At 36.0% G+C, this 26,889-nt stretch overlaps 1 protein-coding gene across 1 annotated transcript; it reads left to right on the plus strand.

The window, feature by feature from the left end:
• The first annotated feature begins 4,297 nt into the window (after positions 1-4,297).
• On the plus strand, positions 4,298-26,398 carry LOC131957772 (tryptophan 5-hydroxylase 1-like). Its single transcript, XM_059322540.1, has 13 exons — positions 4,298-4,569; positions 5,162-5,281; positions 5,989-6,184; positions 7,629-7,732; positions 10,701-10,768; positions 15,277-15,327; positions 15,685-15,783; positions 16,438-16,484; positions 16,876-17,011; positions 17,832-17,958; positions 19,766-19,861; positions 20,215-20,348; positions 25,229-26,398. Exons 1-13 carry the CDS (start codon positions 4,366-4,368, stop codon positions 25,458-25,460), a joined length of 1,614 nt encoding a protein of 537 aa, XP_059178523.1. The 5' UTR covers positions 4,298-4,365; the 3' UTR covers positions 25,461-26,398.
• The last annotated feature ends 491 nt before the right edge of the window (positions 26,399-26,889 follow it).

Genomic DNA, 26,889 nt, shown 5'->3' on the forward strand with positions numbered 1-26,889 from the left:
TCAGAAGCAGTGGCGTAGCGAGGTCGGGTGTCACCCGGTGCGGCACTTAATGGTGTCACCCCCCCCCCCCCCAGAGGCGCAGCGACCCTTCCCGGGGACAAACTTTCAAATTTTCGATTTGCATCCCCCTCAAACTTTCGATTTGCACCCCCCCTCAAGTTTTTCTCTATATATATTTTGCTATTTTTTGCCTTGGTGTCACCCCCCCTAAATGGTGAATGGTGTCACCCGGTGCGGTCCGCACCCCCGCCCCTCCCCCCCTCGCTACGCCTCTGACCAGAAGACAACGCAGGAATGGCGCTAAACTGAACTCCTCAAGGAAAAAGAAAGCCAGGAGAGACGAGGAAACAGCTGACAGAGGCAGGACTGTTATGAGGAACTGCCAAGAAAATTGCCGGAAACGGACAAAAGTTGAGGGAGATTTCTGTGGCTGCCCCATGTGTCTTATATAGGGTCCTAAGGCTGTTAATGGTGAATTTTACTTTTTTTCATCCTGGGCTTTTGAAACACGGTTTATGGCACAATACTTGATACCATCCTCACCACCATCTTCACCACCATCATCAACACCATCATCACCACCATCACCAGAACCATCGGCGACACCATCATCATCACCATCATCATCACCATCATCATCATCACCATCATCATCACCATTATCACCACCATCATCATCACAATCCTCGACACCACCATCACAACCATCATAACCACCTTCCTCGACACCACCATCATCACCACCATCATCAGAACCATCGTCGACACCATCATCACTACCATACCCTACACCATCTTCGACGTACGTGCATACCAGCACGCCAGTCCTAACCCAGCACCAGATCAGGCATTTAATCAGATCTGTTTACATCACTCGACTAGTATCCAATAAATATGAATGGAGCCAGCCCAGCCGTGAGATGGAATATCTTCACTCAGTTTCAACCAATCCACGACCGTCTTGATTCCTACACTCAACTAGCATCTTAACCTGCTTACTCTTGACATATTAGCAGCTTGAGACTAGCTTATCCAACTCCCTGTACCCAGGCTAGGTGGAAGTGTTCTATAGCATGTAAGAAATAGAATGACAGTTCGAAATAAACCCTATTTCGTTCAAGCTAGACTATTTATAGAATACGAATTGTGGTAATCAGAAGTATGCTTAATCTCTCCAAAACATGTTCTAAATCAATCCTTAATCCTAACCTAAGGCTTGATCCCGACCCCGAACCTGACCCTGATCCAAACCCTAATCCTAATCGTAACCCTAATCCTGACCCCGAATGGGGGGGGGGGGGGTAGTGTCAGAGTTAGTGAATGACCGAGGGTTATTGGCCGGGTGGGTAATATCCTGCACAATATAAAAAAACGATGTATTCGAAATTGCTCCTAACGATGGTTTAGACTGACCAAAACCATATTAATCACACGTCTGTTGTTTATGTTATTGACTGTTGGCATATCTAAAGTAATATAAGCTAAGATTTATATAACTTATAGTTAGTGTGTGGGGTTGCTACAAGGCTACACTGACAGTTTTTAAACAGACTAGATCTAGTAACTTGTTGTGTATCCATAGTTAATCTTAGTGTTCTGATCAGGAGAAACAGCTATTGTTGGTCAAGTGTAGTTATGACAACTATAATGGTAGTATTTAGAATGCTCCTCCAACTGCCTAGTGTAGTATCAACGACATAGTTAACTATAAGCTGCATGTAGTTTTTTATTTGTCCTGGCATTCCGCCCCCGCATGTTGCAATTACTCCACTCTGTTGCTCGCGTACACAACATTTCTTAATGCAAAATCGCCCCCCCCCCCCCCCTACACACACACACACACACTTGAAAATAGTCGCCCATTCCGTCGACTCCACCCACGCTTATGCCCCTTGCATTTGGCTATTTATGAAAACAACGCCGTAGTGCTGGGGGCAGTCGACAGCTGACCGGCGCTAGCTGCCCTTCTTTAGTACATAGTGCCAGGAGTTCTCGGCCCCTGCTCAATTTTCAGAATAGTTTTAATCAAGAAAAAACTGTAGCTGTAAGTCTAAATAGTTTAAAAATAAATTTAAGAATTATTTATTTTTTACAAATTGCTGTGTTAACTTTCAAAATTATAGTTTCTTAGAAATGATTTGAATATTTCTGACGTAAATATGGGAATATTTTTAAACAAATTTATTTTGTGATTTCTGTCAAGCTTGGTTCAAAGATTTTGGTGAGTTGGTTGGTTTTAAGATAGTATCCTCTAAGCTTAAGCTAAAATATTTGACTGTAATAAATTTGACTCATATGACAGCGTCTGATAGGTCTGTAGAACCATGGCAAACATCGTCCCTTTAGCACATAAACAAGAAAAATATTTTCCCACCGTCCAAAAAGCAGACTCAACACTATTAACAGCAACTGTTATCGCTTCAAGTCTAACATTGTTTATTTGTATTCATTTTAATTTAACTCTACTGTAATCTTATTCAATGTTGCTGCTCTAAAATACGTTGATTTTTACCGTAGCACATTAATCTCTTCAGCCCTATTACAGCTCACTTGTTTTTGATTACCTCCTTCAATAATATATAACAAAGTTCCTATAATCCAACAAGGTTGGATTATAGCATAGTTATGATCCTTACATACAGAGTTTCCTCTAGGCATCTCCTCGGGAAATGGAATTTATATAGAAAACATATACTTTTACCAGTGTCACTCCCCCCCCCCCCCCCGGAGAAAAAAGTCTGGAAGAAATAATGCTTACATAATACGCAATGCCCAGACCTACAGGGCAGATAGTTCTTATAAAAAAAAAGTTTCAAAATTGTGTAATTAAAACCGTTCTTATAAAAAAAAGAAGTTTCAAAATTGTGTAATTAAAACCAAAACTGCTTTTATATGAACTTATTTTAAAATTTAATTTGTAAAGATTACAATTAAAAACGGTTTAGAAGTATAGAAGAGGCAAGAATAAATATAAATTAACCTATTTCTAGGACGTCAGCGTATATAGGAAATATGTGGTCCGATTTAAGATCAGCCTCTACACTAGATCTATATCCGACACAAAAAGACTGGGAGTCACATTACGTAGGCCCTACTCAAACTTTGAGATAAAATTCCACACTTTCCTACGACATTTTACAGTCACATATTCGACCGAATATCTACTGTACCTTTCGTATGTATGCATGTATGTATGCTGAAGACAAATATATTGCATTAAATGACAATGCGTCTAATTAAACTCCTAATAAAGCTGTTGTTCCAAATGAAATATATGGATTACCAAAGAGAAATGTTAGCATGAAAATCTTACACAGGGATGAATCGTTCCTTAACACAATGTAGAAATGTAAGGATGGACAATATTACACAGGAATGAATCATTCCGTAACACAATGGAGAATTGTAAGCATGACAATCTTAAATCATCACAAGGAATAAATCATTCAGTATCACAAAAGAGAAATGTAAGCATGACAATCTTACATCGTTACAAGGAATCTACCATTCTGTATGACTAAAGATAAATGTAAGATAAAATAAATTCAGAGTACTTTATTTACCGGATGCTTTCTTTTCACCGTAAGTTGTGTACTGGATGTTGTGTGTTTTCTGGATGATTTTTACGGTAGTTAATCTACAGAGGCGTCGCGAGGCGAGGGCGGGGGGTGCTGACTGCACCGGGTGACACAATTTAGGGGGTAACACCAAGAAAAAAAAATACAAGATATATTGAATAAAAGTTGCTTTTTATTTTTATTTTAAGAACAAATTTATGATCCCGACAAGCGGTGGGGGAAGGGGGGGGGGGGGTGACACTATGAGATAAACATGTAAACTATAGAGAAAACAGTGTTACACCCAGCTGTATTAACAACCGACTATAGATAAACACCATTCGTATTAAATGTGAACGCTTTAAAGCTTATACCGGGAGGGGGTGTAAAATAACTTCAAAATTTATAGTGAAAAAAGAGAGGGGTGACACCATGAGGTGCCGCACCAGATGACACCCGACCTAGCGACGCCACTGTTAAACTACTTGATCTATTGTATTCTTATCAGTGTAAATAATTTGCTGGATGTTCTATTTCCCCAGAACTCCTGCGGTACATATAAATAAACCCCCACAGGAATCAACAAGAGAAATATACCTTCACTTTAGAAACGACAGAAATTGAAATTTATTGAACAAGACATTAAACAAACAAACAAATACACAAGTAAGCAAACAAACAAACAAGTAAACAAACAAACAAAAAAAAACATACATACAAACAAACAAACATACAAACAAACAAATAAACAAACAAACAAACAAACAAAAATTGTGCAGGAGGGTCGCAGAATTCTAGGCACCACACCATGGGCAACTGTTTAGAGGTGTACAAGGTCACCCTGAGGAATACTTCCGGTATGTGCTCCCCCACCCAGGAGGAGAAGAAGCCCTACCCCATCTGTAGCCAACACACGGAGCGTAAGGCCATGGGCTTGCGCGAGGGGCTGGCCCGGAAACGTCTTTGTGACGACATCAAGCCTCCTTCAGAATCCCAACTCAAGGCTTTAGAAGTAAGGTTACTGATACGTAAAGTGGCGTCGCATGGGGGAGAAGGGAGAGGGCAGTTTGAAGATTGTAATCCTAATAATTTTATCAAAGTTGCTTGTGCTAGACATTCTTGAACAATATCATTCTCAAAGACATTTTATACGATGTTGCCTTATTGTAAATTGGGTCATCAATGTAGATAGTTGCAGTTGGTGTACCCTACTTAGCACCTGTTTTATGTAAACTAATTACCTCAACCAGTGTTAAATTAATCAGTTTAATTATTTGCTTTGTCAAACTACTTGCATTAATGTTTGATTTAGACATATATGGCGGCAGTTGAGCGCTATACTGAGAACCCGTAAGTCTCGAGTTCGAATCCGGGTTCAAGACAGTAGAACATCCCTAAGTCCAACCGAACTCACTAACTTATGTTAGGGAAAGTAAAGGCGACAGGGCATAGCACTGACCACACTATCCCTTCATGTGTGCCGTCATGCCGTCAGGTTCAAAAATGAAAATTTACATAATTATAGGCCTAATTAGGTTGGGTTTTTTTCGCATAAGATGGTAACCACTATTAAAAACGAATATGATTATATTACCATTTGCCAGGAAAGTCTGCGAAATTTGGAGGGTATGAACAGCCCATCGGGGCTGGGCACTACAACCACAGTCGTGTTCTCAGTCAACAATCATGTAGGACACCTGGCGAGCGCCTTAAAAATATTCCAGGTAAGAATTAAACTTATATAGGCCTATATATATATATGACTATATAGATGGCTATATATGTATGGCACCCCGTCAAAAGAGCGCACGAGAAAAGAGCGCCGACATAAGAGCGCAGACAAAAGAGCGACGGCATATATATATATATATATATATATATATATATATATATATATATATATATATATATATATATATATATATATATATATATATATATATATATATATATATATATATATATATATATATATGACTATATATATACACTCATATATATACACTATAAATACACACTTACATATATATATATATATATATATATATATATATATATATATATATATATATATATATATATATATATATATATATATATATATATATTAACCATCTATATAGCCATATATATTTAGTCATATATACATACACTCATATATATATGTATTATATATATATATATATATATATATATATATATATATATATATATATATATATATATATATATATATATATATATATATACATATACATATATATATACATATATATATACAATTCTTTGCCCCTTGTGCCCTGGGCATGACCGGAAAAAGATGATGATGATGATAAATTTCCCCGTGTTACTTTTGCATATGCATGGCTTAGCATGTTATTGATTTTGTGTTAGGTAAAACTAACACTTTCCCCATTAAAAAATCCCTCAGGAAAATAAAATTAACGTGGTCCACATCGAATCCCGGAAGTCGAGGCGCGCGGACGCCCTGTACGATATCTACGTGGACGTGGAGACTGACCACATCCGGTTGGAGGAGCTGGTCAACCGTCTGAAGAGGGAAGTTGCCAGCATCACCTTCAATGAGCTCAACATCTCCATGACGCCGCCAGCGTTAACTAAAAAAGGTTTCTGTTCATTCTGTAACATCAGGCAGGGGACGGACCAGTGTTTTTTTCAGACTTTTTTCTCACGGGGGGGGGGGGGGGGGGGGCTTTGAAAAAAAATTGTGAGCGGGGGGGGGGGCGATCATCATTTTTCGGGGGTGGGTGGACGACACACATTAGTATTATTGTATGTTTACTATATAACTATATAAAATCCATCTCGTTCGGGGGGGGGGGGGCGGACTGTTAACCCGTAAGTCTCGAGTTCGAATCCGGATTAAAGTCAATAGGATATCCTTGAATCCACCCGGTTCTGATGGGTACCTAACTTACATTAGGGAAACATAGGCGGCTGGGCAATGTGCTGACCACGCTATCAATTCATATGCCGAGGTTTTTGAAGCTGATGAACTCTACTTCATCTGCCCCATTTGTCTTGGGCACGAACGGGAAATGATGTTGATAACATCAGGCACGGCTCCTTACTTGCGTTGTGTGAAACAAAATCTAAACGTTCCGTTTTGAAATCTACGCTTTATGGGGGCAGGTCAAGTAGAGTTCACCTATTTCAGTGATCTCGGAATATGAAAGGCAGTGGCGTAGGCAAGAGGGGTGGGTTAGGGGGGTTATAACCCATCCCATGGACTCGCACTCATATATATATATATATATATATATATATATATATATATATATATATATATATATATATATATATATATATATATATATGATTTGATACATATGGAACAATATTTGAACCCCTCCCATGACCAATTCCTGGCCACGCCACTGATGAAAGGACAGTGTGGTCAACACCATGCCAGACTGTCCTTACTTTCCCTAACATAAGTCAGGTACCCATCGGAGCTGGGTGGACTCAGGGACGTCGTGCTGACTCGAGCCCGGGATCTAAACCCGAGACTTTCGGTGGAGAAGTTGAAGGCTCTACCCTTTGACCACACCGTCCCCCTTTGCAGATAATTTTTACCATTCTGAAATTTGCATGAGTGGTTAAAAAAACTGAGAGGCTGATATAAATGTACTTACATTTAAAAAAAAAAAAAACCACAACACGCTTTACTATAGTTAACGACACATTATCACATAATTATTTTAATATTCTAATATAAATAAATCTTCTAATTATCTAAACACCATTGTGTAAAGAACGCAAAATATTTTCTACTCTACACATCTTTCAATAAAAATTAATGAATTTATTGATTAATTGAATTTAAATAAATGGACTTTGTTTAGATTGACCGTGGTAATTATGTTTTAATTGATTTTTTAGACATTTTGTGTACATGCTGTATTAGCCTTGCATCAATTTAGTTTTTCTTTTTTTTTTTCAAAATCATAAAATCTGTTTAAATTGTCAGTATTATTTGTGCAACGATGTCCTATAAAAGATCTGACTATTTTGACCAATCACAATGCTTTATTTTTTAAATGCTTGCAGCCTGCATGGAGATGGTCCCATGGTTCCCCCGGAAGGTCTCCGATCTTGACCACTGCGCAAGTCACGTGTTGATGTACGGGGCTGAACTGGACGCCGAACATCCGGTGAGAATGATGGGATATATTAAATATTAATAATATAATATTAATTAGATTTTAATAACATCTATTGTGTGGTTAAGTATTTAACTTAAAATAAACGTAAGCCTTTTCATTCAAAGAGGTTAAAAGCAGTTTTAATTTCCTTTTATTCGTACACTATATATATATATATATATATATATATATATATATATATATATATATATATATATATATATATATATATATATATATATATATATAAATATATACATATATATATATATATATATATATATATATATATATATATATATATATATATATATATATATATATATATATATATATATATATATATATATATATATATATATATATATATATATATATATATATGGTGACAGGACAAATGATCTCAGGACAAATGATCTCAGACAAAATATCTCAGACAAAATATCTCACGGACAAATGATCTCAGGACAAATGATCTCAGGACAAATGATCTCAAGGACAAATGATCTCACGGACAAAAGATACCAGGACAAAATATATCAGGACAAATGATACCATGGACAAATGATCTCAGACAAAATATCTCAGACAAAATATCTCATAGCTAAATTTTAATAGTGTATTGGATGATTTTAGCTAATCTGAACATTTTTTATTGACTGTCATATGGTATTGTTTACTATATTTAATATTGTTTATAGGCCTATATAATAATTTTTAGGAATGTTTGCCGCATAAATTTGTCATATTGCACTAAAAATTTTAAAATTATGATTACTAATATAGTATGTGAAGATTAAAGAAATATTTCGATAGACAGCGTAGGTGGGCTTGCCAAATATGAGACAATCCTACCATGTCAGGTGGATGAAACTAGATCAAAGGGAATGAAATAACAATAAAGACACACCTTCGTATCAAGGTGGCCGCCCGCTTTGATGGCAGAGACATGCCTAAGGGAAAGACATCCGCCCTCCATGGACAATACAACAAACATCTAAAGTAAATAGTTATGCGTCGGTCACACATTAGTGATCAGGTGACAAATGCTTATTTAAACGACAGCGGTCATCGCGGAGCTAAGTTTGTCGGAGTGTGCATGAAAACAAAGCAGTATTAGTTGTGATAACTCAATTATGGCTTCTTTCGTTACCTCGCAGAAATGTTTTAGGACATTAGTTTCTGGTGAATTTATGTTTATAAAAAAAACATAACTTGAGCAGCAGGCAAAGATATTTGGAAATGTGAAGTTAGAACATGTCAAGCAAGAGTATACACAATACATGATCACATTGTATTGGAGAGGTGTGATCATAACGATGTAGCCTACCTGCCAGCAAAGAAACTTAAGCGTTATGTTTGTGTTGATGATGCACTAAGAATAAGTTTTACGTTACGAACCTAAAGACATGTTCACATTAAAAAAAAAAATCACTATAGCTACCATTACTGTATTTGTTCTATACATTATCATTAATTACATCTTTCAGGAGTAAGTTTGTTTTAATGTTTACCCTTTTCAAATCAAATGCTATTAAAAATATTACGTTTAATACATCTTTTGATACTTTGTTAAGTTTAAGAAATTCATTTTAATCACAATTATTATGCGTAAAAAAGTAAACAAAAGCCATATTGACAGACAATTGAAAAACATGTTCAAATCAACTAAAATCATCGTACACACTATTAAAATTTAGCTGTGAGATATTTTGTCTGAGATATTTTGTCTGAGATCATTTGTCTATGGTATCATTTGTCCTGATATATTTTGTCCTGGTATCTTTTGTCCGTGAGATCATTTGTCCTTGAGATCATTTGTCCTGAGATCATTTGTCATGGAACCATATATATATATATATATATATATATATATATATATATATATATATATATATATATATATATATATATATATACGTTTAAAAATATCAAGAATCTAAATATTATTCTTTTTACTTTCTAGTATTACGTTATTTTGTGGTAGCTAGTTATTTTAATTCCCCTTCATAACGGCGGATTAAAAAAAATTATTTTTTAAGTAATTTTCCCAACGATTTGTACCGACATCATGTAGATATTTATTTTCTGTCACTTTCCCCAGGGATTTAAAGATACCGACATCATGTAGATATTTATTTTCTGTCACTTTCCCCAGGGATTTAAAGATACCGACATCATGTAGATATTTATTTTCTGTCACTTTCCCCAGGGATTTAAAGATACCGACATCATATAGATATTTATTTTCTGTCACTTTCTTCAGAGATTTAGTACCGACATCATGTAGAGATGTATTTTCTGTCACTTTCCCCAGGGATTTAAAGATACCGACATCATGTAGAGATTTATTTTCTGTCACTTTCCCCAGGGATTTAAAGATACCGACATCATGTAGAGATTTATTTTCTGTCACTTTCCCCAGGGATTTAAAGATACCGTGTAGAGATTTATTTTCTGTCACTTTCCCCAGGGATTTAAAGATACCGTGTAGAGATTTATTTTCTGTCACTTTCCCCAGGGATTTAAAGATACCGACATCATGTAGAGATTTATTTTCTGTCACTTTCCCCAGGGATTTAAAGATACCGACATCATGTAGAGATTTATTTTCTGTCACTTTCCCCAGGGATTTAAAGATACCGTGTAGAGATTTATTTTCTGTCACTTTCCCCAGGGATTTAAAGATACCGTGTAGAGATTTATTTTCTGTCACTTTCCCCAGGGATTTAAAGATACCGTGTAGAGATTTATTTTCTGTCACTTTCCCCAGGGATTTAAAGATACCGTGTAGAGATTTATTTTCTGTCACTTTCCCCAGGGATTTAAAGATACCGTGTAGAGATTTATTTTCTGTCACTTTCCCCAGGGATTTAAAGATACCGACATCATGTAGAGATTTATTTTCTGTCACTTTCCCCAGGGATTTAAAGATACCGACATCATGTAGAGATTTATTTTCTGTCACTTTCCCCAGGGATTTAAAGACACCGTTTACCGACAGAGGAGGAAAATTTTCACCGACCTGGCCATGCAGTATACACAGTGAGTGTTGACTCTCTTGGTATTGGTTCGATTCTCTTTGTTCTTTATCTCTCACTGTTTGTCTTTCATACTTTCCTATTCGTCGTGCATGTTTCGTCTCTTATAGTTGTTTGTTCGTTGTATATTGTTTGACTCAAGAATCGTCTCACACTCTCTCTCTATCTATCTATCTCTCTCTCTCTCTCTCTCTCTCTCTCTCTCTCTCTCTCTATATATATATATATATATATATCCCTCTCTCTCTATTTATCTCTCTCTCTCTCTCTCTCTCTCTCTCTCTCTCTCTCTCTCTCTCTCTTACACGCAATATCTTGTAGATGATTATTTTATATTTCATAGATTACTTGTTAATTACTGTCAGTAAAGCGTGGGCGTCTAGCTACCAAATGACAAACTCAAGTGCTAAAAGTACCTAAGTAATATTTTTGTGAAAAGTAATATTTTTGTGAAAATCAAACCCAACAAAGATAGTCACTCCTCTAGCTTAACTTTATCTTATGTACACATATTAATAGGGACGTATTTATTTAAGCGCCACTTTCACGCAAACAAGTAAAATAAAAACGATATGCCAATTTAAATTTTTAATTCATGTATCTCAAAATATTGTTATTGTAACTCCAGTATTTTAAGCACTAAAGTCTTTAAATTCTAGATAATAAGTTTTAACCACTGTTCAAATATGTGTACGAAAGTCAATCTCCGTGTAACTAAATCTTTAAAGACGGCCCAGTACTTGAGACAATGGAAGTATACATCAGGTTCTACTTAGCATCTTACACAAATATGTGCCAAAAGTCTAGCTTAAAACACCTTTTCGGTATGTCAAGAAGCTTCGAGGAAAAGGATACCTCTCACAAATACTCGTTGATGGTCTATCTGAAAATACAGTACTAATTTATAATGAAAACAATACCAGGAGCAGAGGGAGGATGCCATACACTATAATAGCTAGACAGAACAGCGACAACAAAGTTTTGTGTGGGTTTCTAATGATCATGATTCAATCGCAAACTTTTTACTTTCTCGTATATACGAAGTATAGAGAAAGTCTTGTAATCGTGCAAAAAAAAAAATCGAGATTTTTGCAAATCTCGACGTTTTGCATCTCACTGATACGGAAAAACATAATTTTGCAATCTTGTCCGTATGTCTGTGTGTCTGTGTGTGTGTGTGTGTGTGTGTGTGTGTGTGTCCGTGTGTAAACACGATAACTTGAGTACCGTTACAGCTAGGTTGATGAAATTTCATATATAAGTATTTTATCAAAATCGTAGATCCGTATCAACTTTTGAGCGATTTCCGACAACCGGAAGTGGTACTTTTTCTACTTTGAATTTTTCAAAAGCCTATAACTTGAGTACTATTTCAGATAGATAAATGAAATTTCATACGTAAGTAAAAGATCGAATTCTCTACCTTCTATTAAATTTTGAGTCATTTCCGTTGACTGGAAGTAGTACTTTACGCTACTTCCGATTTCTCAAAAAACTAATGTAAATTTTAAAAGTAATAATAATATTGCGCACTATTATGCGCTTTTTTATTTCGCGTTCACTTGGTGTGCAATTAATTTGTCTACGAGATTTTATTCTATTTTTAAAACTTTAAGTATTTAAAATGGATTAAAAATCATGTCTATAGCCCGAGTTCCCATCCCCTGTTATTTTATATAAGAATATTCGAGAAAGTTTAGGGGAGATCACTCCCGGTTTATTTGTATTTACACGTCATTTTACTTTCTCGTATATACGTAGTATAGAGAAAGTATTGTAATCGTGCAAAAAAAAAAATCGAGATTTTTACAAATCTCGACGTTTTACACCTCACTGATACGGAAAAACATAATTTTGCAATCTTGTCCGTATGTCTGTGTGTCTGTGTGTGTGTGTGTGTCTGTGTGTGTGTGTGTGTAAACACGATTACTTGAGTACCGTTACAGCTAGGTTGATGAAATTTCATATATAAGTATTTTATCAAAATCGTACATCCGTATCAACTTTTGAGCGATTTCCGATAACCGGAAGTGGTACTTTTTCTACTTTGAATTTTTCAAAAGCCTATAACTTGAGTACTATTTCAGATAGATAAATGAAATTTCACATGTAAGTAAAAGATCTAATTCTCTACCTTCTGTTAAATTTTGAGTAATTTCCGTTGACGGGAAGTACTAATTTACGCTATTTCCGATTTCTCAAAAACGCATCTAAATTTATAAAGTACTAATAATATTGCGCACCATTATGAACATCTTTATTCGGCGTTCGCTTGGTGTGCAATACTTTTTTCTATGAGATTCTATTTTATTTTAAAAAAGTTTATGTATTTAAAATGGATTAAAAATCATAACTATAGCCCGAGTTCCCATCCCCTGTTGTTTTATATAAGAATATTCGAGAAAGTTTAGGGGAGATCACTCCAGGTTTATTTAATCATACTATTTCTTTTAAATTTAATTTCATGTCAGTAGTTTTATGGGATGTAAGAAAGTGAATCTTGAAAACTAACATTTCCGATTTCAGATTTTAAGTTAAGTTTTTAACTGTATACCATATTTATTTTTTCATGTCCGTTGCTGTATAATATTTTTATGACTGGCCTAATTTTTGTACAATTATTTGCATAAATATATTCATATATACATTTCCTAATTTTTTTTAGCTCTGTTGATATAGCACAGTATAATTTTTCCGATAGTTTCTAACTTATAGAGGTTGAATAACTACGTAAACGATGGTTTGATCTGAAGTTTGGTCAATGTAACACTACTATAGATAAAAAGTCGATACATACATTTCTTATAAAATTCTTATTCTTTCCTACTTTACCCGTCTCCTTATCTCCCCTTATCGATACTTATAAGTGTACCGTACATGGTAATCGAACTGTTCTGTGCATGGTAATCGAATTTTAAAATATCGTCAGAAGCCATCATCACCCTATCAGCTTATTTCTACCCCCCCCCCCTCCCCCCTGATGACGTAAGAAACCGTCTTTTACAGAACGTTTTGTTTTATAAAACGCCGCCATCCTCCCCCTTCCCCCCCCCCCCCAACTGCCTCTCATACCGGAAGCCATGCAATTTGCAAGGCTACGTGCGCCGTCCACCGATCGCTTTTGTACAACGGAGCAGATGTGCTATTTTTGGTGGGCGAGAGAACACGGAGATTCACGTTAAAACTGGAAGAATCGCCGCCGATGGGAGCCGTGATTGCATTGGAAACATCTCTAATCCCGAACCCCGTCCCCTCCATTACGCATCGGTGACTTCTCATCAATATTCATAGGCCCTAATGAGCGCTGCCAGCGGTTCGGCGAATCATTGCGGTTCAAAGGTCAAATCAAGAAAGACAACCGGGGGGTCAAAAAAAATGGCCCCGCCCACATAGTGTATTAGACTTGATAAAAAAAAAAAGAAAACAAAACTCTATTTCAACTCTATTTTTTTTTTAAATTCAGGTTTTGTTTAGAGACACTGCCCAAAGGAAAGGCTCGCCAAATATTTTGCATAAATAAAAAAAAAACATAACGTATCTAATGTTATAATCTTCTTCTGTCTGTGGATGCTTTTGTTTCCTCACCCCCCCCCCCCTTTCCCCCCCCCCCTCCCCTCAAGTATTCTAGGAGCCGCCGCCATATCGAACAATCGCCGTTCCTTCTCGCATAAATTGGGTGTCCCGCTTCTCAGCTCTGTTCTATGAAAAAGTAATTGCTGACTCGAGCTTAAGGCAGGCTGACGCCGAGTAATTAGACCTTACCTCCTCAGTCTATCAACGCGCATAACGAGCTAGACGCGATTGTATTAGCCTATACAAAGAGTTCAGTCAGGCGCCTCCGCTTTGAATTCCGCTGCACCCAAATATCCATTCAGCGGACTCATCCACTTTTATTAGTTTATCCAGTGACCAGTGGCGGATTAAAGGGTAGGGCTAATAGGGCAGCAGCCCAGGGCCCCAGATGTTATCTCACACCCCCACCCTTAATGTCCTCAGCTGAATGATAAATTAAACGGTTTAAGTTTTTTAACACAAGGCTTGTTATAATAAATGTTTTAAACAAAGTACAGGCAGTTCATAGTAATAATAATTACCTGGCAAAGTTTGACTCCTAAATTGAGAACGACAATCTCTCTAGTTTAACATCAGCCGTTATCGTTTACCTGAAGCAAATACTACAGAAAATTGTCCAGCGTTTATTTCTGACACTAAAATAATAGCCTGGTTAAAGAAAAAATGAAAACTAAATATGATCAACATTCCTGACATTTCTTTATAATTGATCCCATTAACAACAAAAAGGATCAGATGGCGATGGGCCCTTTTGTGGGATGTAGCCGCTTTAAGAAAACGGCCACGAAAATATTTAAAAAAAACTGACAACCAGACAGTCAAGACACCTGTTGTACAATTGGCGTCTGCTGTTAAACTACTCGCTCTACCTGTCCAAACTTTGTAACATTGTAAAAATCCTTACATCGACCTATAATTTATTTTTATTTTTATGAACAGCGGCACTGAAATTCCCTACGTGCAATATACAGAAGAGGAGGTTGCAACTTGGTAAGTGAAATTCAATTATTTATTTATTTTATTTTTCACAATTTAAGAGGTTGCAACTTAGTAAGTGAAATTCAATTATTTTATTTTTTTTTATTTTTCACAATTTAAGAGGTTGCAACTTGGTAAGTGAAATTCAATTTTATTTTATTTATTTTTGATTTTTGATTTTTCACAAATTAAGAGGTTGCAACTTGGTAAGTAAAATTTAACTTTTTAATTTATTTTTACTTTTCACAAATTTAAAAAAAAAACTTTTATTTCTAGTTGCCAATGACTAAGTTAGTCCTAAAGATTTTCCTCCTGTATAAATATGTCCTTTGGCCGAAATTTTTTTTTTATTGATCTTTGACTTGCCAGGGGGACTGTTTTCCGTGAGCTGATGAAACTTTATCCGACACACGCTTGCAGAGAGTACCTGGCCAACATCCCCTTACTTGTGGAGCACTGCGGATACAGGTCAGTGGTCAGGCGCCATCTTTAACTGTCCCAAGCTTTTTTCACTTGATCTGAACTGTAAGCCAAATTCCGTATCACCTCTGTAAGCATATTCGATATACAGACTTGTAACCCAAAAACTATCTGTTTTATAAGCTAATTTATTTTATCTAAGATATTTTTCTATTCATTTAATTAGATTGTAAGCACGCGCACGCAAATTAATGAGGGAAACAAACTGGACGTATACTTTAACTGATATTTAAATTTAAAACTATTACTAATTATAAGGTACAATAATGAAAAGTAAGCGCAGAAAAACAGTCAAGCTGCTTTTTATCTCAATTATTATATATGTACTTGATACAATTTCTAGTATGTAAGTAAGAACAAATGTGGTCAGTTTGTTACCCTAAGGAAATACAGGCAGGACAGGATAATGTAGGTCCGGGTCAAGGTTTTAGGATCAGGATTACATTCACTATTGAGGTTAGGGATAAAAAGAGGATAAACCAAACAGGGTTAGGATAGCGACACACAAAAGTAACACAACATTACATATGTTTTGTAAAGAGGAGTTAACCAAACAGGGTTAGGATAGCGACACACAAAAGTAACACATTACATATGTTTTGCCGATGTTTTAATCAGGGCCCTTATGTTATTAATCCACAGAGAGGATAATGTCCCGCAGCTTGAAGATATATCAAGATTTTTAAAAGGTAAACGTTTTGTCTGTTCAAAAAATGTGTGTCGTTCTCAACTTTCTGTCTTTGCATATTTTTTTTTGCCTAATCATTCGTTTTCTGTTTACATTATATCAATCAGCTTTACCTCACATGTAATTTGATATCGATAACATAACCCATAACAGCATCATAAACATATTATAAAGAATAAAGTTTTCGTTTTGTGCAAGTTAAGTTTTAAGGTGATTGAAGTTTAAGGTTGTGGCATTGTTTGTCACTAGACTTGCTAAGCGAATATGATGTTCACTTCAAATCAACTTATTTATACCTATTTTTATTTGATGAATTTAAAACAAAATCTTCTATCTACCTCTACCCATGAACTTTTTCGCATTTTGTATAAAATGATTTCGGTGTCTCGCAGAACGAACAGGCTTCACACTACGACCTGTGGCCGGCTACTTGTCTTCTCGAGACTTCCTTGCCGGGTTGGCTTTCCGAGTTTTTCACTGCACGCAGTACATACGTCACAGATCTGACCCCTTCTACACACCGGAGCCGTGAGTACAGTAGGGGGGGTCTTTATGTCGTCAGCTTGGGGGGGGGGGGGGGCGTCCATACCTGACGTCACTTATCTAGAGCTAGGAGGGGGTTAAATTCTAACTATAAATACTTTGAGCTAATTGGGCAAGGGGCATTAATAAGATGTGATGTAGCTTACAACATACGTATTGATACATAAATATACTTATTGAAAACAAGAACGTAATTAAACTTCATGTACAGAAGGTAGACCTACCTGTTTATATACTTAAAATTACAGATGTTACATCTTAACAAGTCTTGTTACACGCACTAGTCCTCTGTTGGTGTCAGAGTGTTACATTCTAATACTGAAATGAAACAGCTGCATTCATGTATTTAAAGAGCCGTGCTTAGCTCAGCAAGCCCCGCATACTACTAACTAGTCTATAAATTGTGTAGATGACGAACCTGGAATTACATTAAAATAACTTAAACATGAGCTTCAGATGATTGTAGTGTATGGACATACAGTACACATTTTTCTTGAAGTTAAAATAAAATGACCCACGTACCAACTATGAACCGTATCTGTCAGAAGTCCCTGCAATTTCGCTCGGCCGCTTCGATCTAGACAAACTGACGACAGAGGAAGTGAGTTAAATAAAAGCTTGTAAAAAAAGTATATTTGTATTGATGAATTAACCTATTTAAAAAATAAGAATAAACGGATGATTGCTAATCTGTTACTTTTAAAAAATTAAAAAATAACTGAGCAAATGTTTTGACCCATACAACAGTGTTTTCATGTACCTACACGTTGTCATGGTAACCACCCACTGTGTTTGTTTGTTGCAGTGACTGCTGCCATGAGCTGATGGGACACATGCCGTTGTTGGCAGACTCCTCGTTCGCACAGTTCAGCCAGGAGATCGGCCTGGCTTCTCTAGGAGCTTCAGATTCTGATATAGCCAAGCTCTCAACGGTATGTATGTCGGTCATATATGGCTAATCAAGTTCTAACATATTGGCGGACATTACTAAGCTCTCAACGGTATGTGGATCGGTCGTGTATAGCTAATCAAGTTCTAACATATTGGCGGACATTACTAAGCTCTCAGCGGTATGTGTGTCGTTCGTGTATGGCTAATCTAGTTCTAAACTCTTAGAAAGGAAGTGCTGAAGGATAGGAGAGTAATCTATAAAACTACATGGCAATGTCATTAGAGAGGCTTTAAAGCAAAAGATGACGAACAATATTCTGAAAACGCTGAGTCGAAGGAGATTGGAAAAGTTCAATTGATCTGACATATTTACTAAAGAGGTTTGTTGTTTAAATGAGGTCGTGATAACTGTCTCAATTTGTAAGAAACTAAGAAAAACACTCTGCTACAAGACACAATTATTTCGACAGATTTGTTAACACAAAATACATTCTTCTAAATATAATCGCGCCCTCTCTACACCTAAATCTAAATCAGATTAGCACTAAGTTTACACTAACGTTGACCGTTTTAATGAAGAAAACAATACATCAATAAAAAGCGCTGATGGCAGACAAGGACAAAGTTGATCCAGTTATCAATACTCTCAGTGCGCATATTTGGGCTCTCGGCGTGTCTATGTTTACGTTAAAAGATGTTATTTTCATCGTCCATTCTTCATTTCCTTGATACCAAATTCACACCCCTGACGTACGCGTAAGATTTTGTTTTGTTTAAGATGAAAACAAAACTGTAGATTCACGATAGAAAATGATCTGATTATACAACGGCTAGGCTTATTAAGGAAACGGCAGTACACTCCATTTCCTGAATGGTGATTGTTGAAATGGTGCCTACGTGACTGAATCAAATTCTTCCGTCTAAGTTTTATTCGTAGTTATAGCTGTGTTCTAATCGCTAGTTCGAGCAAAAATGTGAATTCTTCTTCTGCTACGTTCTTGATTTTTAGTGTTGAAAGGGACCGAGATTTATCTGCCAGTGGGTTTGAACTCGAGACTTTCGAATTTATAAACCATAAGCTTTTTGCCGACTCGACCACGCCTCCATCAGAATTAAGGATACGTGTCAACTGGTTATGCGCCATTGAGGCCATTGACTCCGATTTCAGCCTGCTTTTCTTTTTGGATTTGCTTCCATAGCCTTTGTCCAACCAAGAACAAACTACATGAGCTTTACCGACTCGACCACGCCGTCCCCAATGCGAATTACAAATAAACTATACTAATACACTTGTCATATTTTGTGGTGAAAAAAAGTTTTATGAAGATTCAATGTACATGTAGTCATTCTTCGTTAACGTTTATAGATGATCGATTTGAAGAAAATAAATTCCCCCGAACACTTTTTTGTGAGCAGTTTCCGGTTGCGCAGTTATCTGTTGTGCATCTTTCTTGTCATCGATTTAAAAAAAAAAAGTGAAATTAATAACGATCATATTAAATAGAAATTTGAGCTTATTGGGATGCCTGGTGGGATGGTAGAACATACGACTGCTAAGCTGAAATTCTTGAGATCGAATCCCGAGTTCGTGTCCGTATCACGTCCTTTAGACCTCCCAGCCTTGATGGGTGCCTGACTCACTTTACAGAGTTTAAAGGCGGCTGGGCATCGCTTAAAGCACGTGTTTTTTAATTTATTTTTGTCATTTTTCAGCGCAACATTCACAAGTGAATCAGCTTATAATGTAATTTTACATTTCTCAGTGCTACATTCACAAGTAAATCAGCTTATTATGTCTTTTTGTCACAAGCAAATCAGCTTCTAATGTCCTTTTGATACTTTTCTCAGTGCTACTTTTTCTCCGTGGAGTTCGGCCTGTGCAAGCAGGATGGAGAACTGAGGGCGTACGGTGCCGGCCTTCTCTCTTCGATCAGTGAACTGGGGGTAAGTCATCTTTTGGTCACCTGTATGCAATCCGCCCCCCCCCCCCAACAACAACATTCCTAATTATATGCTAATATTTTTTTTTTAATTCAGCATTAAAGTGCACTAAAATTCAGGAAAAAAATACCACAATGCTTCTAATTAAATTAGTAAACTAATCGCTCCAGAAATAGTTCATTCATATATATGTGCAAATATTTTTTTATTCCAATTAATGTTAAGTAAAATACATCCTTTCTTATATGAGACTCGATGGAAAATTACTATGTGTATCTTTGATTCATTAAAAAAAAAAAACACAAACTCTCATCCTTAATGACGTGTTGAATGTAATTATATTTTTTGTCTTCTAGCACGCCCTGAGTGACAAGGCCCTGAAGAAAGTCTTTGAGCCGCTGCACATGTGCAATCAGGAGTGTCTCATCACCACCTTCCAAGACGTCTACTTCTTCACTGACAGCTTCGAGGAGGCCAAAGAAAAAATGAGGTGGGTGCTGGCCGCATTCCATGTTGGGAGATTGAGATTGCATCTTCCTCCAGTTGTTGGTTTTTTTTTGTTTTTTTTTTGTTTTTTGTTTTTTTTTGTTTTTTTTTATTTTTATTTTTATTTTTATTTTTTATTTTTTTTATTTATTTTTTATTTTTTTTGAGGCAGATTTTTTACATTTTTATTTTTTATTTTTTTGAGTTTGTTTGGAGACAGATTTTTTTTTTAATTTATAATGTAGAAGATCGCCAAATTATATGTATATTTCTTATCTATTTCTGAATGGATTTTTTTTTTCATAATCCTTTTCTTCGAAAAAAATCCAAAATTTGATTTGAAACTGTTACTAAAACGCTATTTCTGATTGGATAATTATTAAAAGAGAGTGATGATACGTGACATTCAATAGTGTATTTAACACAAAAAGCTACTATATTGTAAATAACGATAAAAAATAACATTAGTTTTCAAAACATAATATAAAAGCTTTTTCTAATCCAGCGTAGAAATAAACTTTTGAAAAAATTTATTTTAAAGTGCATATAATTTATATTGAAATAAAACTTTCAAAGCGTTTAAATAAAATTAAGCATGTACCGTTTTTAAATTATTTATATTTTTCAAGGGTTTTTCTAAGTTCATAGCGTCCCTTTGTTTTGTGTGTTAGTGGCGAATCTTATAACTCAATTTTAACCTACAATCCACATCTTTCTTGTTCGAAATCTCAAGACACCTTCTTCTAAGATGACAATGGAAGAATATCTTAAAATTCGTTTCTAATTAGACAAGTTAATTTAATTTAAAAATTACTATATACAGTTGTAAGAGGGGAGATAACACGATAAAATACTAGCGATTGCTTAATCAGAAGAGGCGTCGAAGCTGAACTGTTTGTCACGGTTGGCGGATTTCTTCCCTGATCATAGACTGCGAACTAATTAGCAACAGATAACTGAATTTTAGGGATCACCTACTTGTAATTTCTCATAAAAATATTTTAGCGACCAAAAATTTTTATTTTAAAAAAAAGCAACTTAGCTTTATTTTCTTATTTTCGTTGCTTGTAAAAGTTAGTTATTATAAACATTTTTTTTTTTTAAATTAGTGATTTGTTTATATTTTACAAATAAAACATAATATTCTTGGGTCTCTTTTTGAGAACATTCGGATGTCAAGTAACGATGCTCAAGCTATTCGTTCTAACATTACCTGCTTCGATAAGGTTAATCGAACGTCCGCTCTTTGTTGGAATCGAACCTAGCATGTATTAGTTTTCTTTCTCCGAAAATCAAACGGTAGTTCTTTGTCCCAAACAAACCTAAAATGTAATTGTTTCCATCCCTAGACAATTATCCAGAGACAATTAAATGACAGTTCGTTGTCCGAATCAAAGCTAAAATGTAATTGTTTCCATCCTCAGAAAATTATACATGGATAATCAAATGGTAGTTCGTTGTCCGAATCAAACCTAAAATGTAATTTCTTTCCATCTTCAGACAATTATCCCTTTACAATTAAAGGGCAGTTCGTTGTCCGAATCCAATCTAAAATGTAATTGTTACCATCCCAAGACAATTATCCCGAGACAATTAAAGGACAGTTCGTTATCAATGTTCCCTCTAAGGACCCAGAGTGTGTGTGCAAAAAATATGTTGTGTGCGCGGTGCTAAAAATGACTTGGGCAACTTTATATGTATGTTTAGGCTTGCAATTAAGCAGAGTAATGAAGGCGGGCATTTTGATATAAATTAATAGTATAATGTGTAGGACTAGTGAAACGTATGCAATTAAAAGAAGATACGAATCCCATCAAAATAAAATAAAATACACAACAGAAACTTTCAGAGTTATATTTAGACAACAGGCTATGTGGTCGACTTACTATGATAGTGTAATGCAATCATATGTTAATAATGTTAATACCATAACGGTAATACAAATACAACAGTTTAACATGTTAACCATTTTAAAAAGCTGACTTGAAAACAAAATTAGCTAACCTTTCAGGGGCATTTATTGCAATTTCTCGCGTCTAACCTTGCCTTGCTTCCACACCTTATATGCTTTGTTTAAATCCACATCCTCTCCAGCATTTAGATATAATTTAATTCGCATTAGATTCTCCAAATGTGTGACTTCAAGTCTATTTCGTGCTTGCACTTTAATGCTGTTCATAAGGCTAAAACCTCGCTCGCAATCAGCGCCGAATGCTTGAAAAGTACAGCATATGTTAATTAACTTTGCCAATGAGCTAAATTGTTCATCGTTTAAAGTAACTCCTGCGATTTCAGTTAGTGAATTTACTGAACCTGATTTGAGTTTTTCACTGATCTGAAATTTGAAGTCATTGTATTGCGTGATAAATGACTCTTCATTTGTTGTTTGTAACAAGTCTTTGCACTTAACGCACAGTTGTTTGATCTCTTTGACGCCAAACTCAAATGCACAATTTTTAAACCAGTATGATCAAAAGCTGACCAAAACTGCAGTTCATCTCCTGGAAACCTTACATTTAAATGATCGCAGACCTATCGTATAAACTGCGTGATTTGTCTTGTGTCGATTCCTACGTTTTCATTCAAAATTTTCTTGGCTTTATCATTCCAATATACATCTTCACTCAGGTATTGTGGTTCTAATTTGAGTATTTTAGAAATGCAAAATTGATGTGCTTCAATAGATGATAAATTACTTCGCTGCAACAACATTGATAGATTAGCTAATTCAGTTAATACATCATTAACGGTATACAGAGCAACTTGATACAGGGGATCTCTTAATGATTTCAAAATATAACAACAAACAGGATCATTGCAGTCTTGGACTTGTTCTTCACAGTAGGCAGCTAAAACATCAAGATTTCTAACCAAAGCACTGACAGCAAAGTGACGTAACAACCAACGAACTGCATGAATTGGTCGAAAAGAAATTACATCCATATCATGCATCTTGGCCAATTCTTCAAGTGCGCCCTTTTTAACCGAATATCGACTAAATAAAATGTAAACTGCGTAAGAGAACCTCAATATTCTTAAACAAATTAACATCTTTCCAAGCATCAGAAAGTGCCAAGTCTTATCGATGAGCAACACAGTGCTGTTCAACAAGATGGGAGACCTTAGCCTTCAGTAAAGCAGCTAATCCCTTCCTACGGCCTAACATAACCGATGCCCCGTCTGATGTTATCATTACCATGCGGTTCATGTCAAGTTGATGTTCAGTGTAGTACTGTGTTATGGCTGCCTCCAGAGCTGAGGCATCACATGCGGTAAGCTGAATTATTCCACCAAAAACGGTTTTGTAGAATAAATAATTGACTGGGCGAAATTTAAAATAAAAGATTAGCATTTTATGTACTGTTATGTCAGTACTTTCATCAACTATAAGCGTGTGGAACGATGCTACTCGAAGTTCTGCCAACTGTCTGGTATAGAAACATACTTCACCATGTGGTTATGAATCAGTTGTACCGACAGCATCGAGGCGTTCATCCTAATGGCGAGAAGAACATTATCCATTAGGATTCGAACTTAATCCTCGTTTGAACGCTGGCGCTCATTTTGTTCAATTCGTTCTTCTCGCTCAGTGTTAGTTTCAACCAGCAGACGTTTAAGACCAGTCCCATTTGAGCGGGTGTACAAAATCGCAACATTTTCTTCGTGAACACGAGACAAATGACGTTTACAGTAGTCAAGCTTCCATGATTCCCAACGCTTTCCTGTGACAAATTCGTTGTCTTTGTTGGTTTTGTTACAAGTACTAGCAGCACAGTCCAATCACTGAAGTCCACTTCAGTCCAATCTCATCTAAATATTCATAGATGCTTCCTAATTCAACTGAAACATTCTTAGAATCTGGCGTATCGGTTGTTACTTTAACTTTGAGCCATTCCAGTTTAAACGAATCTCTCGCTTTTTTTTTTTTTGCTGCATTATTTTACCGCTTGTTACACACATTTTTCTTTTCAACATTTTCAAAAAGCACTGAGTAGTAAACTTTTATTCCTTATTTACTAAACCAGTCTTTGAATACTGAAACAGTTCGATCCAGGTGCACGTAATAATCACGTATCGGTTGTTACTTTAACTTTGAGCCATTCCAGTTTAAACGAATCTCTCGCTTTTTTTTTTTTTTTGCTGCATTGTTTTACCGCTTGTTACACACATTTTTCTTTTCAACATTTTCAAAAAGCACTGAGTAGTAAACTTTTATTCCTTATTTACTAAACCAGTCTTTGAATACTGAAACAGTTCGATCCAGGTGCACGTAATAATCCCAAGAATTGGATATACAGTATATAAATCCTTAAACCAAACAGAGTAAAACACATCCACCTTAAGTAACCTAGAATTTGCATCTGACTTGAATAAACCGTCATAGTATCAAGGAGGTGGGTGGGGTTGGGAGATGGGGGAGGGCAGTGACAATAGAAAATAAAACCTTGCATGGTCAGCTACTAGCCACAATCCCTTTTACGGTCAGTTTTGGGGTAAACCATTAAATCAAGCAGAGGGAGTGTCACCCAGACATCACATCGGTACCCGCCCCGCTCAGTTGAGAGTTAAGTCATTAACTAGACCTGTGGTATGACAACCGAGGTCACCCCCTCCCCCAGGGGTCACAAGCTTTAAGTATCAGTTTGGTCGAGGCCCCAAAACACAAAGACTGTTCGTTTAACAAAACAGGTACTAAAAATGTCGCTTAATTCCATTTTTTTAGTGAATCAGGCTTGCCCGACGTTCTGATAATCTGTGCGCGGCATCAGAAAATGTCTGCGCGGCACATTTGAAAGTGCTGCGCGGCCGCGCAGCCGCGCAGCTTAGAGGGAACACTGTTCGTTATCCGAATCCAAACTAAAATGTAACTGTTTCCATCCTCAGACAATTTGCCGGGACCATCAAACGACCGTTCGCTGTCCGATACAACCCGTACACCGAGTCAGTCGACGTTCTGGACAGCACCCGGTGTATCGCCAGTGTGGTCAGCGAGCTGAAGGGCGACCTCTGCATCGTCAGCGACGCTCTCAAGCGCCTACAGGGCATGGAGATTTTCAAGTTCCAGGAGTCTACCCCTGTGCTAGGAAAAAACGGAGAAGCACACCAAGCCTCATGAAGAACTGTTACATCTACCTAACGAGAACACGTGTTTAAATTCTTGAAATCTCTATGTTAGATTATTTTTAACATATTATTCAAATTCGCTAATTAGCAATTTTAGCACACTATGTTAATCCGTTCCTAACGAGTCTGTTCCTAATGTCAAATTTTCGCCTCTTGTCGGCAATCTTCGGGTATGTCCGAGAAGGTTCGTGATTGTTTCCGGAACCGGATTTGATCTTCAGTAGGCCAAGAATTCAAGTCCAAATTATACGAAGTATAATGTTGTAATACTTCATTAATACATTAAGGTATTGCTAAAATTCTATGCTGTTTTATTAAAATATGGTTTTTATTAATTTTTAAACAAGATTTAATTATAAAGTTTTACTTCATTTCTTATAATTAAGCAGAAATATGATATAGGTTTTAATATTTTATTCGGTAATTAGCCGGCCATCCAATTAGGGTAGAACTTATTCCACGACAAAAGCCTTCAAGAAATTGGATCCTGGGTTCATTTCTCCAACTGCCCCAATACAATATGTTTTCACACATCGTAGCATGTAACACGTTCGCGTGTCAGGTCATATGACTGTCTCACGTGACTTTGTGCATACCAAGGGAAAACAAATTTTGTTAATGAAACATAGGAAACATTTTTTAATTGCGTTCATCACCTGCAAAAAAACTGATTCAGCGAATTCTATAAAATTCAAATGGGACGAAACGAAATATTTATTCTCTAAAAAGTATCATTCTGTTTAATTAAGTCTTTGCGTAATGGTGGGGTCCTGATTGTACTAATTATTAACAATAATGTTACATGTTTTCTTTGTTATGGGTTCTAAAATATCGTTTTTTTATCAACACGATCAGTGAATACTTTTCTCCAATTGAAAATTTAATTTATAATTCTTACAACTTATTTTATTTTTTTTTCTTCTGGTTCTGCTTATTCGTTGAGCCTTCAATTAATTAGGTTTGTCACAGATGCTCCTTTGTGTTTAAAATTTGCTATTTTGATTAAAGTCAATTAAGGATAAAAAATTATTAATTTCAATTCATTTCATTTTTGATGTTGGTAATTTTTTAGGGAGAAAAAGCTCTGAGCTTTGAAGGTAACTTTTTCGACTCAGTCTCTAAAGTTTTAGGATTTGTTTTTCGTTGTTTTTCTACATTTCATTATAAAATTGTTGATCCTAATTGTTTTAATTGTTGACGTAAAACAAACAGCCCCAACATGCCGTACAGCAAAGGTATAACCTAGTATTAACTTTGTCGAGTTATTTTAATTTGTTCCCATGTAAGCCCCAGTCTATTTGATTGTAATTTCATTAACAGGGGTAGTTGTGCGTGTTGTGTTTGTTACGTAATAAAAAAAACATTGTGAATTACATTGCAATGCCTCCTGTTAGCTTAAAGTCAGTAGTTATGGCCAAGAT

The sequence above is a fragment of the Physella acuta genome, unplaced genomic scaffold (assembly GCF_028476545.2).
Source record: "Physella acuta isolate Inbredline_101_S28 unplaced genomic scaffold, ASM2847654v3 ptg001264l, whole genome shotgun sequence".
Classification (NCBI taxonomy): domain Eukaryota; kingdom Metazoa; phylum Mollusca; class Gastropoda; family Physidae; genus Physella; species Physella acuta.

Bases quoted from the DNA above. Each gene is read 5' to 3' on its own strand.
- LOC131957772 (XM_059322540.1), top strand. From the start codon at position 4,366: ATGGGCAACTGTTTAGAGGTGTACAAGGTCACCCTGAGGAATACTTCC. The intron at 10,769-15,276 runs GTGAGTGTTGAC...TTTTATGAACAG, and splicing joins CTGGCCATGCAGTATACACA to CGGCACTGAAATTCCCTACG. The intron at 20,349-25,228 runs GTGGGTGCTGGC...TTCCATCCTCAG, and splicing joins GAGGCCAAAGAAAAAATGAG to ACAATTTGCCGGGACCATCA.